General features: G+C 39.6%; 1 protein-coding gene across 1 annotated transcript in view; it reads right to left on the bottom strand.

Annotated features, from left to right (window-relative positions):
• The window catches only part of Ccdc148 (coiled-coil domain containing 148), a 281,945-nt gene that overhangs the window by 197,571 nt on the left and 68,343 nt on the right, over positions 1-16,031 (bottom strand). Inside the window, exons 2-4 of the mRNA XM_027420392.2 lie at positions 11,210-11,272; positions 10,212-10,330; positions 1,060-1,163 (exon numbers count right to left, since the gene is read on the bottom strand). Coding sequence (XP_027276193.1) covers positions 1,060-1,163; positions 10,212-10,330; positions 11,210-11,261 — 275 coding nt within the window. The 5' untranslated portion in view covers positions 11,262-11,272. The remainder of the gene's footprint in view (positions 1-1,059; positions 1,164-10,211; positions 10,331-11,209; positions 11,273-16,031) is intronic.

Below are 16,031 nucleotides of genomic sequence, written 5' to 3'. Positions count from 1 at the left end.
CATCTATCTGGCTCAAGATCAACTCAGTCCACACATTAGGGAGGATGTACAATGACCGAAATGTACAAAATGGAAGAAAAAAAGGAAACCCTTCCCAGTGCCCTCCTTTGTGTGTGCTTGTATAGGTGACCACTATGCTTAAAGTTAACAATTGGCTTTCCTTTTTATTGTGCTTCAAGTCATGAAAATTTTCAAAACGTTTTTTCAGTGCCCTTGAATATTTTTTTTTCTCTATTAGAGGTGATATTTGAAGGGATTTGGTTTATCAGATTTGGTTTTTATAGCTTAACTATATTGTACAGTTTGTAGCATTTTATTTTTCTGTTTTAAGTTGTATCATAATCTAAAACCCTCGTCAATCATGAACCTTACTCCTCTCATATAGGGATCACTGCACAGAGTACAAAACTCTTATTGACATGAAAGCACACAAGTCTGAAGCAAAGAGAATGAAATTTGGCAACTTGACTTAGACTAAGATCACAATGCTCTATCTTTCCAAGAACAAGTACATGTAGTAACATTTTAAAAGCATAATTTATAAATATTACATTGTCCAAAGCAAATGGGTTAGCCTTAAACAGGGAGAAAGATGTCTGTTTTCTCTTTTGATCTTTACTTTTGAAAAGGAAGTTATTTTTGCAGAGTTTATAATTAAGATCAAATATCAAATTATTATTTTGTCTTAATTCAACTTTGGCTGCTACAAATAACAATAGGCCCCAGATCAAAACTGAGTGAGTCCTGGTGCAATATCAAGCCAACATGGAGAGCTCCTCTGTGTTGAGAGCATCTATTAATCCTCTCTGGGGTACCCACTGGGAAAAGATGACTGTGATGTTTGCCCCCAAGGAGCCTCTGTTTTATAGGGAAGAAACATGTAAGTCAAACAGCAGCATGTGATATGTACATACACATGGCCAAGCCAGGGACTGAAATGCAAAAAAGAGAGTAGCAAGCAGAGATGCCTGTCTTTACCCCACATCAGGAAGCAAACACATATCAGCACACTCCCTGACCATTGACCTGTGTGTGGGGGGGGGGGATCCCCAGTCTCACCTGATTCCCTTCAGCCGCTCCTGTTCCTGCCACCACACTTGCTTGTGTTGTTTCATCAACATTTGTTCTTTAGCCGCCTTTGAAGTCTCCACAGCTTTTCTGATCTACATTTAGAGGACGAACAAAGGAATAGCAATGTTGGAGCTTTTAAAAACAATTTTTTTTCTCAGATCCGGGGGAAAGTTGGAGGGGGGGAGTAAAGTGGTGAATATGCTCAAAATACATGCATGAACTTCTCAGAAAAGTACTAAAAATACCATATTTTTAAAACGTATTTCCAGAAAAGAAAGGTTTCCTGTTTTTACAGTCATCACCGGTACATCTTCTAACACACAATCCACCTAAAATAAGTACTGAATTTAATATCAGGGAGAAGAGAGTTGTACACCTGTGGTGCATGCCAATAATCCTAGCCCTCAGGCCATGGAGGCAGAAGAACCATGAATTCGAGGCTAGCTTAGCTAAACAGAGAGTTTGAGACTGTCTCAAAAAGCAAAATATCAATGAAAAGGAAGATAAGATGGCTTTGGATGCCGGCCAATTTGAGAATCCTGTTTAAGGTATGCAAAAAAAGGTGAAGTTGTTGTGGGTTTTTGTTTGTTTGCTTGCTTGCTTGCTTGCTTTTTTGCTTGTTTTTTAAATATTTATTTATTGTTACTTTATGGGTATGTGTGTCTTGCCTGGATTTATGTCTGTGCACCACATGTTCACAGAGGCTTGAAGAGGGTGTCAGATCGCCTAGAACTGGAATTACTGATGGTTGTTCACCACCATTTGAATCCTGTAAACCAAACCCAGGTCACCTGGCATAGCAGCGACTGGTCTTAAATGATGACTACTCTCTCCAGCAGTGCCATTCTGCATTCTGTTTTTATTAAATAATTTATATTCCCACCTCATTCCCAAGGAAGCCTTCAGGAGTTCCCATACATTTGTCCCCATTTTGAACACATGTTCCCTCAAGGTCTTTAGGTAGCATTATTCCCATTTTATACATAAGGATGCCCAAAGGACAGAGGATTTGGTTCAAAGATTTAGTCAAAGCTGTAAATATCACACCTGTAGGCCCTTGGGGGTTGGGTTGGATTTAATCTGAACCCTCATTGTAAGATGGGAAAGGTTCATTAAAACTGTTGGTAGGGGACCTGGCTGTAAATGGAGGCTCTTCTCCCACCCACCAGTTCCTGAAAAAATACTAATAGTAATTGTTTGGCTGATGGTTCAGGCTTCTTACTGGCTAGCTCTGCATATAAACTAATCCTTTTCTAATATTCTATATTTTACCACAATGGCTCATGGCTTGCTACCCCATATCTTGCTTCCCCGGAGGATACATGGTGTCCCTGACTCCAACTTCTCTCATTCTGTATCTATTTGGATTTACCGCCTGGATCTACTCTGCCTGGCCATTGGCCAAATCAGCTTTATTCATCAACGAATCAAAGTAACGCATATTCAAAATGTACAGAAAGACATCCCACATCACCTGGCTTCAGTCCCAGCTTCAGTCCTCAAGAACAGGACCTGGAATATACAACTGCAATAATTCAGCTTCACAGCTTTATAAATAAACCTTTCAGACTCAGGCAGATAGTTATTATATGGTACTTAACAAAGAAATATTGAAAGACTATGGAAGAGGGAAACTTAATTGTTCAACTAAAAGTAGTGTTCTCCGAGTTCCATGGCCTTTTAACATGGCCGCACACAAGTGCGTGGGGACTTTGAAGCCAACTTCTATCAGGCGTGAGTCTGTTGCCATCTCCCTGATCTGTGCCCTGGCATAACGCTGTCTCTTCCTCGGATGCCCCTTTTGACTTCTAGATGTGTTCAGACAAAGAAAGATGCCAGCTATGGAAGTTTGGAGGGAGGGAGACAAGACAAGGCCAACATATCATCCCCCTCCTCCTAAAGCACTGACCACCCCTCTCATTTCTGAAGGTGTAGCATGAGTTCTAGTAGGTCTTAATAATAAACTCCCAGAGTCAGATATATGGGGGCTAATGCTGAGAGGTCAGAGAGATGAAGGAGCAAAACCACAGCCTCTTTACCTACTCAACTTCCCAGCAGAAAAGACACTGAGCTTCTGTCTCCTCCTGCCTTATCACTTTCTCTTTCTGTCCAGCCATATCACTTCCTGTCTGTACAGACCTCCAGACCTCCACGGTTAGCTAGTGGCTAGCTCCACCCTCTGATCTTCGGGCAAGCTTTATTTGTTAGAGTACAGACAAGATATCGATACAAGTAGATTCTTGAGTTCTCCAGTGCACCCAATTTTCCCTGGACATGGTACCAAAGAGCTCAGAGGTTTCCTCCCATGGGATGTGGTACTACCCCACCGCTTTGTTTCACCCCTCTGACCTGAGGGTGGCAGTGGTTTCAGCAGCTGTTCACCTCTATGTTGCCTCACAGTCCCCTGCTTCTTAGCTCTATAGCTCTACCATCTGGATGACCATCTTCCTACACTAAATGCTGCTGGACTCCAACCCCTCAAGCAGTACCTGATTCTTATTTAGACTCTGTGTACAGCCATGTGTACTCTGAACTTTGTATTTCATGTTGACACTTTTAGAAATGCATGAAAGTACAAATCAAAGCTGGAGAGATGGCTCAGTCGTTAAGAGTGGCTGATCTTGCAGAGGACTCGGGTTTGATTCCCAGCACCCACATGGACCCTCACAATCTCCTGTAACTCCAGCTCCAGGGGATCTTACAACCTCTTCTGGCCTTGTATGCACAAACCCACAGAGACACACATATACACACAATTACAGCATAAAACAAGCAAACCTTTAAAACAGAAAGTACAGATCAGAAACTGGACAAAAATATGCATACTTCATAATTTCTCTGCTACTAAACTACTTCAGTACTTTAATAGCTGTAAAATATCAATAATGAAGATATTAAAAACTTGAGAAGACAAGTTCCAAAAAGGGATCTCATAATGCATGCTATTTCCAGCTGCTGTTCACTGATTACTTTAACCTTGAGTTTATCTTTGTGCTGTTCTGGTTTCTGATTCAAAATTAGGGACATGAGCAAACAAATTAATCCAAAGAATGACTTAAAAAAGATGAAGTCAAACCTTTTCCACAGAAGTTCTTGAGAATGTTATAACTATGAAGTTTAAGGAAAACGTCAGTAAGAGACTGGTAAAAACATACAGTTTCTACCTATTGAAAAATAAAAGAATGGGGTATTTCTACTTTCTGACACACTAGCACTTGAGTTAAGAATGTCTAAAACTTATTTCAAATTTTTAGCATCTACAGTCTCTAAAGTTTCTTGCAACAGACACAACTTTAAAATTAGATTCCTTTGACATATTTGGTCCATGTTGTACAAAAAATTAAAACATATTGGTGGAAGATGTGAACATATTTTTTTATAGCTTAAGGAAAAAAATCAATGTTGTTGCCTTTAGGCCCAGAGAAAGACCAATTAAATAAACTATAAAAGTCAAAAATCAAGCTACTATTTTCAGTAGACACTTCCAATACTTTGTACAACATCTTAATTTTTGTTTTTGTTTTGTTCTTTTGGAAATTCAGCCTTTGACTCTACTTTTATCCTCAGGCCACAAGTGAAGAAAAACAAAGCCTTTAAAAGAACTCAAAGATTTAAAGTTGTATCTTCATCAACTGATATTGCTAGGTGATACTAATTTATTTTACTGGGCAATAAGCCATGTAAAAAATTTTTAAGGTGGGCAATAGCTAATGCAGAATGCTGATGCTTTAAAATACTTTGAAGAAAAAAATGTCAAAAATAATGAACTCATTTTAAGGTCAGAAAACAAGTCTGCTGCATCTGGTTCATTCTGATTATCTAAGATTTGAAACCCCAACTAAGCTTTTTGAAATACTACAAAAGGCATATAGGTCAGAGTCCGAGTTCAGAACTAAACATCTGTAGGCAGTGTGCAGCTGGAGCTACAGTGCATGTGATTACACATTTGACAAAACTCACTGGGATGTGATATGAGCTCTAGCAATAAAGAACTGTCAACGTAGCACAAAGGACAAAACTACCCTAAGATGCAGTTCCTCATCTGTCAGGCTGGCGGGACTCAGACATTTAACAAAGCAGTGCACAAGGCTCCGGTGAAGCAAGTGCCCTCTTAAATTCTAATGGGAATGGAAAATGATACAAACCCCACCGAAGGGAATATGACTACGAATAAGATGTTTGTATGATTAACTAGGACCAACAACATCACTTATAGAAATAGATTTGAAAACAATCTTGGCAAAAGTGTACCAGCCTGATCAACAGAGAGAGCTCCAGGACAAGCTCCAAAGCTGCAGATAAACCCTGTCTCAAAAAAAAAAAAAGAAACTGTACAAAATTATTCACAGCAGCACCATATACAATAAAAAAAAAAAAAAGACTGGAGAACAACAACAACCAAAAAAAAAAAAAAATCCCATCAGGAAGTGTTCTTTCCGATGTAAATGGAACCTGAATCTGATCAGTTCTCTAGATGTTACTACCAATGTACAGGAAATGCAAAGAGAAAACCATGTTTAATGACAGAATATTGCTGAAGTCAGCATAATTCAAATTGTAAGGAACTAAACAACCAATAATGCAGCTTCCTCAAGACATAAAATCATAAAACTACAAGAAGATGGAGGGAACAAGATGAAGCAAAATTACAAAATGAATTGCAATGTCTGCATAGTATTCAGATGCCTATTTGAGTAAATTTTGAAATAATCTTCCGAAGCAGTCAAGGAAATTTAATAATACTAACTAGGGAAATCAAATTATTAAGAAGTTAACATTTTCATACATGGTGATGGTATGACAGGGTTTTTAAGTTCTAATGTTTTAGAATAACATACTAAATGTTTATACATGAAATATTATGACATCAATGATTTGCTTCAGAATAGTTTAATATGGGAGAAGGTGTGGTAACATCATAAACAAAGCCAAGGCCAAAGCTGATCCTGTTTGAAGCTGGAAGATGTCACATAGTGACTCAGCATTCCATTCAAACTAATTGTATTCATGTGTGTAATTTTCTATATGATTAGAAAGATTTAATGGAAGAATATTTAAATTGAGCAAGAAGATATATCCACGGGCAGTGTTGGCACACGCCTTTAATCCCAGCACTCAAAAGGCAGAGGCAGGTGGATCTTTGTGAGTTTGAGGCCAGCCTGGTCTACAGAGCGAGTTCCAGGACAGGCTCCAAAGCTACAGAGAAACCCTGTCTCAAAAAACAAACAACAACAAAAAAGAAGATACGCCCACCCAAAGCAAAGAAAGTCAAATCAAAATAATTATGAAGACTTTTATAAACTTAATAAATTGCAAACGGAAACACAGTGTACAACAAACTGGCCTCAGTTTCCAGGTCCACTCTGCAGCTTTGGACTAGAGATTGGGCTTTGGGAAGCTTGATAATTACCTCAGAGTCTCACCTGGTATCAGATACTCATGTTCAATAACACAGGGGTAATACAGAACAGCATCACATCTACCCTACACCCCTAGGTCAGTAACGACATCTTGGCAAGCAGCTGAGAAGTCCAGATCTAGCTTGAGGTGCCATTCTTAATTTTGGGTCTACATGTCAACATCCTACCATTCTGTGTCTATTTAATATTGCCAGAGCAAAGTTCTTTGACCATTAACAATGGCTGTTAAAACTGTTAATCTCATCTGTAAAAACTGAACACATATAGCCGTGAAATGAACAGGAAAATAGACATAATTAATAAAAATACGCAGAGTGAATTGCTTTCTATATGACATTAGATAGAATTGCTCTTTGAGCCTGTACATATTTTATAAAAATGTAAGTAATAATATAATCAAGATTAACAGAGATAGCATTGGTAATTCTAGTTAGTACAGACTGTTTAGCATATAAACATCTATAAGGCTAAAATATTTTTAAGAGCCTTATTTAATTCTCAGCTATTTAATTCTATTTAAGCCCCAAGTCTTTTAACGACACACTATTTAGAAATTATTTTTGTCTTAGAAAGTAAATTAAAGCAAAATGTCAATGTAAATTCTCTAAGTTGAATGAGAAGAAAAAGTTTCAGAATTCATGTACAATTCATAATACATATTCCTTAATCCAGATATAATAGAAATGTAAATTACATGAAGAAAAATCAAAGGATTAGAAAGCTATGAGGCAGTTCTCAAAACACGTTCGTTTTTACTAACCAAAAATGCAAAACAACAGATAAGACACTGAAGATGTAAAAGGACACTTCCTTGTATTATAAGGGATAGAGAGATAGCCAAGATGAGGGAGAGATTGAGGGGGAAAGCAAAGAAAGAGATATCTTGATACAGGAAGCCATTATGGGGTTAGGGAGAAACCTGGTGTTAGGGAAACACCTAGGAATCTGCAAAGATGACCCCAGTTAAGATTCCTAGCAATAGTGGAGAGGATGCATGAACTGGCCTTCCCCTGTAATCAGATTAGTGACCAGCCTAACTCCCGTCCTAGAATTGACATCCAGTAATGGGTGGAAGCAGATGCAGTGATCCAACAGCCAAGCAAGCACTGGGCTTAGCTCCTGGAGTTCAATTGAAGAGTGGGAAGAAGGATCAGATGAGCAAGGTGGGTCAAAACCACAGAGACTGCTGACCTGAGCTAGCAGTAACTCATGGACTCTGGACTGACACCTGGGGAACCTACATGGGACCGAACTAGGCCATCTGAATGTGCCTTGATCTGTTTGGGGAGACAGGGCCTGGCAGTGTGACCAGGACCTATTCCGGGTACATGAACTGGCTTTTTGGAGCCCATTCCCTATGGTGGGATACCTTGCTTGGCCTTGATACAGCAAGAGGGGCTTGGTTCTGCCTCAACTTGGTACCTCAGACTTTGTTGACTCCCAAAGGAGGCCTTACCCCCCTCTGAGGAGTAGGTGGAGGGTGGGATGAGGGGAGGTAGGGAGGTGGGAGAAGCGGAGGGACGGGAAACTGAAGTTGGAATGTAGTAATAATAATAATAAAAACAACAACAACAAAGAGAATTTTCCTTTCTTTGCCTACCATCTCACTGTAAAAGGGCTGGGATTGCAAGTACAGGAGATACATCTGGCTGCTAAGTGGCTTCTGAAGGCTGGGACTCCTGCAGGTTCTCATGTGTGTATGGCAAGCACTTTACACTCTGGGGTGTCTCCCCGCCTCTGCTTAGTTAATGTTTAACTGACCTTGCAATCTCAAGTCCAGTGGTACTTCCTTTTAAAAAGGTCTTTCCTCCTTACCCGCTCTGAGGAGTGGATGGGAGATGGGAAGCAGGGGGAGGTGAGGAGGTGGGAGAAGGGGAGGGAGGGGGAACTGGGGTTGGTATGTAAAATGAAAAATAAATTTTCATAGCCATTCCTTTAGGATCAGGTCTAGTTACTATACAATGAGAAACATGTTTTTATTGTGGTTTGTATTTAATATTACTTTATTGCCAGGTTTATTTAACAGACTGCCTCTTTATCCCAGTAAACGGTGCCTTCCACCAAGGGTAAGGGAGTAGACTAGGTTAGTCACATGTGTCTGCAAGCTAAATAGGTGATTAACTAATATAGGAAATAATAAAAAGATAATGTGATAAACTATTAAGAGGAAACAAATAAATAAGGGATTTCATAGTCATTCTTGTAGTGGACAATAATAAAATGCATGTAAAATATGTAAGTATGGATTGTAGATGTATGTATGGATATATGGATGGATGGATGGATGGATGGATGGGGGTGGGGGTGGGTGTATGTATGTATGTATGTATGTATGCATGCATGCATGCATGTGCACATTTTAACTCGGTGAAGTCTCAGAACACAAGCCACAGGTAGTTCTTCCAGGAAGATAGTCATGGGGCTTTTCTGTGAAATTAAATGGAATTGTCTTCTTTTTTTTAAGATTTATTTATTTCAATTTTGTGTGTATGGGTGTTTTGCTTATATGCATGTCTATGCATCACTTTTGTACAAGGCCTGTGGAACCAGTGGAGAGCATTGGATCCTTTGGAATAGGAGTTATAGACAGTTGTAAGCTGTTGGGAATCAAGCCCAGGTCCTCTGGAAGTACAGTCACTGTTCTTAACCACTGAGTCATCTCTCCAGACCCAGAATTGTCTTCTTATGATGACAATAATTTACACTCGAACCTGAGCCAAGCAAACCATGCCCCACTTTGTTAAGTACCTGCCTTAGTTTGCAGTGATATAGCTGATGGAAACATGCAATTTCTCTAAGCTAAGGTATTACATGTGCTTTGCATTTGGAAGAATTGCCTTTTTAAAAGATTAATATTAATAATAAAAGACATGCAAAACTATCCAAAACCTAAAACTTTAAATATAAATGAAAACTTGTAAATTGGTATATTGCTTAACCAGGTTTTTCAATGCAACCAAGCAACAACAACACAAAATGCTATTTTTAATGAACTCTATTCTTTGCACAAGAGAAATACACCACATGAGTAATCCTCAGAGATTCATAGCTCCAAAGTATATGCATGATCATTTGCATATGACCCCCTCAGATTTAGTCAAGGTTACCCTTTTCATGGCACTGGACACATATTCCAGGGGGAAAATAAATAAAATTCTAGAATAGATAATACACAAGAGCATTTTTTCACATTTACTCAGTGTGTATGTGTGAGGACACATGTGCCACAGCATGAACATGAAGCCGGAGGACAACTTTAAAGAGTTGGCTCTCTCCTTTCACCCATATGGGTCCTGGGGATTGAACTCAGATTGTCTGATTGGCAACAAGCACCTTTCCCCACTGAGCCATCTCTCTGGTCCCCAAGGGCATATTTATATGGAGAAAGAGCACTAGAATGGGAAATAAGCCATGGCTTGTCAGAATATTTTACTTTTCCTACCAAGTTGAAAATTGTTGAAAGCTAAGGGAATAACCATCTTTCCAAAAATAAGGTTGAATACAGACTTCATAATAATGTTACTAAGAATTTGTAGTACATCTAAATTACAACACATCACTGTCAGGACATCCAATGGATGTTAGTGGCTGCTCACTATCATTAGTAGTTGGAGGTTCTAAAAACTACTTGCACAGTCACTTGTTTTCTATTTTCAATATAAATACTACCATCCCTCCTAGCAACTCAATTTACCAAACTTAAAAAAAAGAACCTCTAACCTTCTTCTCTGTGGAAGCAGACGCTAACTTCTTGGCTCTGGTTAAGGCATGTAACTGTTGGTAGTCTGCTGGCTTATACCTGAAGATTCTCATCCTGTTTTTCATATACTCCAGGTTATCTGGTTTTTGTAAAAACATAAAAATGACAGAGAAATAGTGTCACATCATTCAAATTCAAAATTTAGATAGTGGGAAAATACTGAGGTTAGATCATGCTTTTGTTTTTAAAAGCAAATAAAAGATGGTTACAACAGTCATGATGTACTTAATACTCTGTGTCTAGAGCCTCTGAGAAGATAGCTGTTGCAGACCTTGTAGAGCATTGCTTCCCAAGGAACATAGAAAGTCAATTCTTTGTGTGCTAGATAGAAAGTTGCCAGTGCTAGAAACTATAATGCTACTCAGTCTACTTGTATTTCAGACATTTTTTAAAAAATATGTTCCATATCAACAGTAAATATTTAAGCACCACATCTCTGCTAAGCAAACTACACAAATACATATTGAAGCATCAATGAATTTCTAACTCAAATAGATAAATTTGAGAAAAGACTTTTTAAGATCACTAAACTAAATATGTAATAGCTCAAATAAGATTCTAACCACATAAAATATTTGTGTACTCTCCACCCAAGACATAAATATCCTAATTTAGTATATTAACCTTTTTTGATAAATTACAGGAAGAGGTCCACTAAGGCCAAGGCATAAATCACAATAACCCAAATAATTCTAACAAAAGTGCGTGTTTGCATCAATATGAATAACTAATATCTGCTATAAGAGAATCCCAAATGTCTTTGGGAAAAACATATCAAAAGAAAGCAATGATGTCCTGGCCACAGCTGTGATAAAACAGAACTGGCCAGTCATTTAGTGTAGGCAAAACCAGTTTTTCTTATTAAAATTTTAGAAATCAGCATTCTAATTTTGTTTCATTTTAAACTGCACAATACACTGTAAATCAAAAGGGACAGATGGAAGATGGTGGAAAATACCTGAGCTGTCATTTCTCTGAATCATCATGAGCGGCCGATCTCTTTTATTCATGCTTTCTGTATCTGTCAAGGAACAAGAGACATTTCACAGACTGATTTTCTAATATTTTTAGAGATGTGTTGACTTAATAACTTTCAAAAGTGAAAACAGGAGTGGCTGTCATAACCCTATATTCCAGGGTATTTTTTCTATGCCATTCATCTGTGTGTGTGTGTGCACCTAATGAGGGTGCACTAGTGGGGGGTACACATGTTTGTACTCGTACAAGTGGTGGCCAGAGGGCAACATTTCTTAATAGTCAACCTCCATGTTTTTGTTTAAACAGAGTCTCCCATGGGAGCCTGGCACATACTGACCAGCCTGTCTCTGCCTTCCCAGTACTGAGACTATAGCAAGCTTTTACACAGAACTAATGATCTAACTGGGTCACTGTACTCATGTGGCAAGCACTATCGACCAGCCCCTCTTCCTAGGCCCTCTTCTGTGTCATTCTTGTTCTTGGTCATCCCTACTCTTTTCCCTCTTAATCCTCCTTCATGCGATTGCTCTGACAGATGATTAGGGAGGGACATTTGTTTTGAATTTCTGGGGGGGGGTGGCAACCTTGAAGACAGAACTCTTCACCTCTACTGCAATAGTGTGGAGAACGTAGAAGTGCACCAGCCAGGTCCTCAGCCCTTTCCAGGAGTGACTTACTGCTGTGGAAACTTGGTCTGCAGGCAGCCTCTGCTGTCACCTCCCTCAGTCTTGGACTTAGCTGTAGAGAACAGCCTCGTCTAAAGGGACACCTTTCTGGGGACAGACAGCCCCTGACCACTGACTAAGAAACACAGGTTATTAAGCAAGCTTGACCTAACACCTAATGCCCTCATGAGGAAAATGTACTTTATGGCTTCCTGTTGCCTTACTTTTCATTTGTTCCATCCTGGCTCACCCCGCCCCCCAACTTCTTTCACAGGTGTGGGTCCTGATAAACACCTTGCACAACCAAATCTCCCTCAGAACCTCCTGAGAACTCATCTGCAGCAGTACTGAAAACTCTAAAAAAACTCACCTCCACGGCAGACAGGTTAATTAAACGGGGTTGAGTTATTGCACCCTCATTTCATAAATTTTTGTTCCACATACAATAGGGAAAGCTACTCACATCTACTGGTGCTTACAGTAACCTAAATCTTAAAAATAACAAAGGTCCCTGACTTTCTGAAAACCCTGCCAACGTATCATGTGTAAATTGCCCACCGGCCTTGTGAATAAGGTTATACACTCTAATGTGTAATTTCTCATGCGTCTTTGACCACAAACATTGTGTTTTTAAGGCTTTATTAACTCTAGCACTCCTCGCTAAGGCTGCTCTCTGTTCACACTCCCATCTTATCCAATAAGCTTCTTCTGAAATTCACATCCTATCTGCTCAGTTCCACCATCATGGTAAGAATCAAGCCACCTCCTGCTTGAATGACATAGCCACATCTCTCCATCAGAATTAGAGAGCGCCTCTTGCTTCTCTCATCCTGTTCTTGTCTCTTCCAGGATAATGCCTATCTGTCATCACCCTTGCATAATTACTAATTTGATGTTTGTCTCCCTCAATCAACATGGTCACTACATCATCTTTCCACCTACATCTTGTAATGGTCACTCTTTACTGGCAACTTGGTTGAATTTAGAATGACCTAGGAGACACACCTCTGGACATATCTGTGAGAAAGCTTACAGAGAAGTTTAACTAAGAAGGGAAGATATGGGCAGCACCGTTCCATGGGCCAAACTCCCACACTGACTAAACAGGAAAGGGCAGCGTGTGAGCACCAGCATTCATTTCAGTCTGCTTTCTGATTGTAGACACAAGATGACCAGCCACCTGCCTCATCCTCCCACTATCATGCCTTCCCTCCATGATGGAATATACCCCACAAACGGTGAGCCAAAACAAACCCTTTAGTTGCTTTTAAGGGACATTTTATCACAGAAACAAGGAAATAATAAATGCAAATCATCCTTCTTAATTTTTTGTCAACCTGACACAAGCTGGAGTCATTTGGGAAGAGGAAACTCTGTTGAGAAATTGTGATTAATGATTGATGTGGGAGGGCCCAGCTCATTGTGAATGGTGTCACCTTTGGGCAAGTGGTATAAGAAAGCTAGCTGAGCAAGCCAGGGGGAGTAAGACAGTAAACAGTTCTTGTCTCTAGGTTCCTGCCTTGAGTTCCTGCCCTGAGTTTCCTAGATGACAGGCTATAGTCCAGCAAGATAAATCAACCTCTTCCTGCCTAACCTCTTCCTGCTTAACCTTTGGTCATGCTCTTAATCACAGTAATAAAACTTAACAGAGCTTACATAAAATATACTGTTTTCAACAAGTTCTACTTGAGGACATGACTAAAAAGTTTCTGGATGTCTTCAAAACTCAGAAGGATGTTAATGATTTCTAAGTGCACAGTAGCTCCCCTTTTCCAATCATGACTTTTGATTTCTTTTAATGTGTTCAAACAGTGCATCTTACAGACAGATGACAGGCATAGATGTCCTTTAGGCCCATTGGGTAAGTTTAAGTGAAAGAAGCAACCAGGAGCAAGACCAGAGGAAATGGAGAAATACTGAAGAGAATTCTATGCCAAGCAACAAACCAATACTTCTTTTCATGTTATAATACGGGTGCCAGGCACATTAAAGAAGCAGTGTCCTCTTTACACCTACCTGAGGCTCTCAGCTCAGGCTTTCCATGTCTTGTCTATGTTTTCACTGTATTCTTCCATCTAACTACCCTGTCTTAAGTCTTTATCTAGGAGACCCCACTAGTCCTCTGGTTCACAGATTAGTTTTTTCCCAATGGATAGTTCGCCCCTTTAGACTTGGAATTCCTTCTTCTTGGCATTGAGATTCAAACTGCATGATCTTAAGCAAAATTAGTCTTTCCATTTCCCTTTCAGCCACTTAGGTTTATGAGTTCCTGGTTTTGTATAATACCTGGTTTTGTATAATCTGGTCTCCTGATTTTCCTAGGAATAAACAGTATTCCTTACCATCTACACAGAGTTTTATTAACTTTTACATTTATTTATTTACTTGCTTGTGTGTGTGTGTGTGTGTGTGTGTGTGTGTGTGTGTGTGTGTGCACGCGCACATTAGTGAGCATGTGTGTGCCATGATACATATGGGGAAATCAGAGGATAACTTGCAGAGTTGCTTCTCTCCTTCTACCACATAAGTTACAAGGATAAAACTTAGGTCAATAGGCTTGACAACAAGTGTCCTTACCTGTTGAGCCATCTTACCAGCCCCAAATTTTGAGTATGAGTATAAAAATCTCACCCTAGAATGACCTCTAGAAATCAATATTGTAAGCAAAAGCTAATTTGTTTTCAGGAACTTGAAATCTAGCTTGGCCCAACCATACAGAACTCATACATTCTTGAAGCTTTTGACATAATTACTTGCTATTCAATACTATTGTACATTTCTAAGGAATGATTAAATTTGGGCATTACAAAAAAAAATGGATTCATTTGTGGTGTTTTTATGTCAAAGAACTGAGTAGACATTCAGATTTAGAATTTAGAAATTGTAAGAAAAATTGACTTGGTCCAGCTTCTCCTTTTAGCATTTGGGATGCCTGAGATTCAGGAGAACAACAAAGATCTGACAGCCAGTGACTAGCAGAGCTACTTCACATAATAAAACTTTTTGGAAATAAGGCTTAATTCATTGTCAGTATGGTGAGCAAACCCAATCTGAGATGAAATTGTTTGGTGGCAAGCCTAAACTAAACAAATTTGCCATGTTCACTGTGAACTTTCATATATTGTGCAAAGCTTGCAGCATATTTCATTGTAAGGAACTGTCCTAGCTCCATTAGGGTTTTCAATAATCCAGAGACTATTTGCTATATAACACAGTTCTTAAAATCTCTGAAGAACAAAATACACAGTTCCCATGCACTTCAGATAAAGGATTGTCAAGCGACCCTCAAAACAAGTGCATGATACTCAGGCCATTTAATATCCAAAGTGGCTGTTTCAGCCTGTGGTTAAGGCTTTAGGGTGAGTAACTATTGCTTGAACTGGGTCTCCCACGCAAAATCATTTAGAACGCTTGCTCTTAGAAAGTACCCCAAGCTAACATTATGTGACAGCTAAGAAAGTGCTTGAATGCTGTCAAGATGATAAGCTTTCTACATAGACTTAATTACTGAAAACATGTAAAATTAATGCATCTAGGAAAAGTGTCTTAGAATATAGGACGGATACTTTTAAATACAATGTAATGATAACTTTTCAGTGGCAAGAGGTTTGAAAACCATTTTAACATAAAGTTCCATTTTGCAGATCTTGTAGAGAATCTGAACTTTTGTTAAAAGAGACAAATTAACTCAGGATCTTCAGATGCCCCCTCCCAGCCTCCACCCCTACCCCTCACTGCCTATGGCAGGTGGGAGACCTGAGGTCATAGAGTGGGAGAACTGTCCCTGCCCCAGCACTCAGAGGAAAAGCCCCTGCACCTTGCCTGGGTAGCACAATAGAGCTGACTCTGATGGTGTAGGTGTAGGAAAGCCAACCCTGAGGGTATGAAAACTGGAGACTTGACCCTGCCTTGCTGCTTACTGCCTAGGATGAACTAGCAGGGCCAATGATGGAGAGCTTACCCTGGTGGTGTGGATGGGAGACAGCTGGCAGGCTCACCAACCCTGCAACTACCCAGGCCCAGAACCAGGACTTTGAGTTGGTCCACACCAACATCCACCCCATCTATGATCTGGTAGAACATGTGAAGGGGCTGGGCCTGCAGACCCAAAGTTGCAGGATCTCTATGACACAGGAC

The sequence above is a fragment of the Cricetulus griseus genome, chromosome 6 (assembly GCF_003668045.3).
Source record: "Cricetulus griseus strain 17A/GY chromosome 6, alternate assembly CriGri-PICRH-1.0, whole genome shotgun sequence".
Classification (NCBI taxonomy): domain Eukaryota; kingdom Metazoa; phylum Chordata; class Mammalia; order Rodentia; family Cricetidae; genus Cricetulus; species Cricetulus griseus.
The sequence above is the reverse complement of the archived record's forward strand: the minus strand, read 5'-3'. Positions and strand labels throughout refer to the sequence as shown.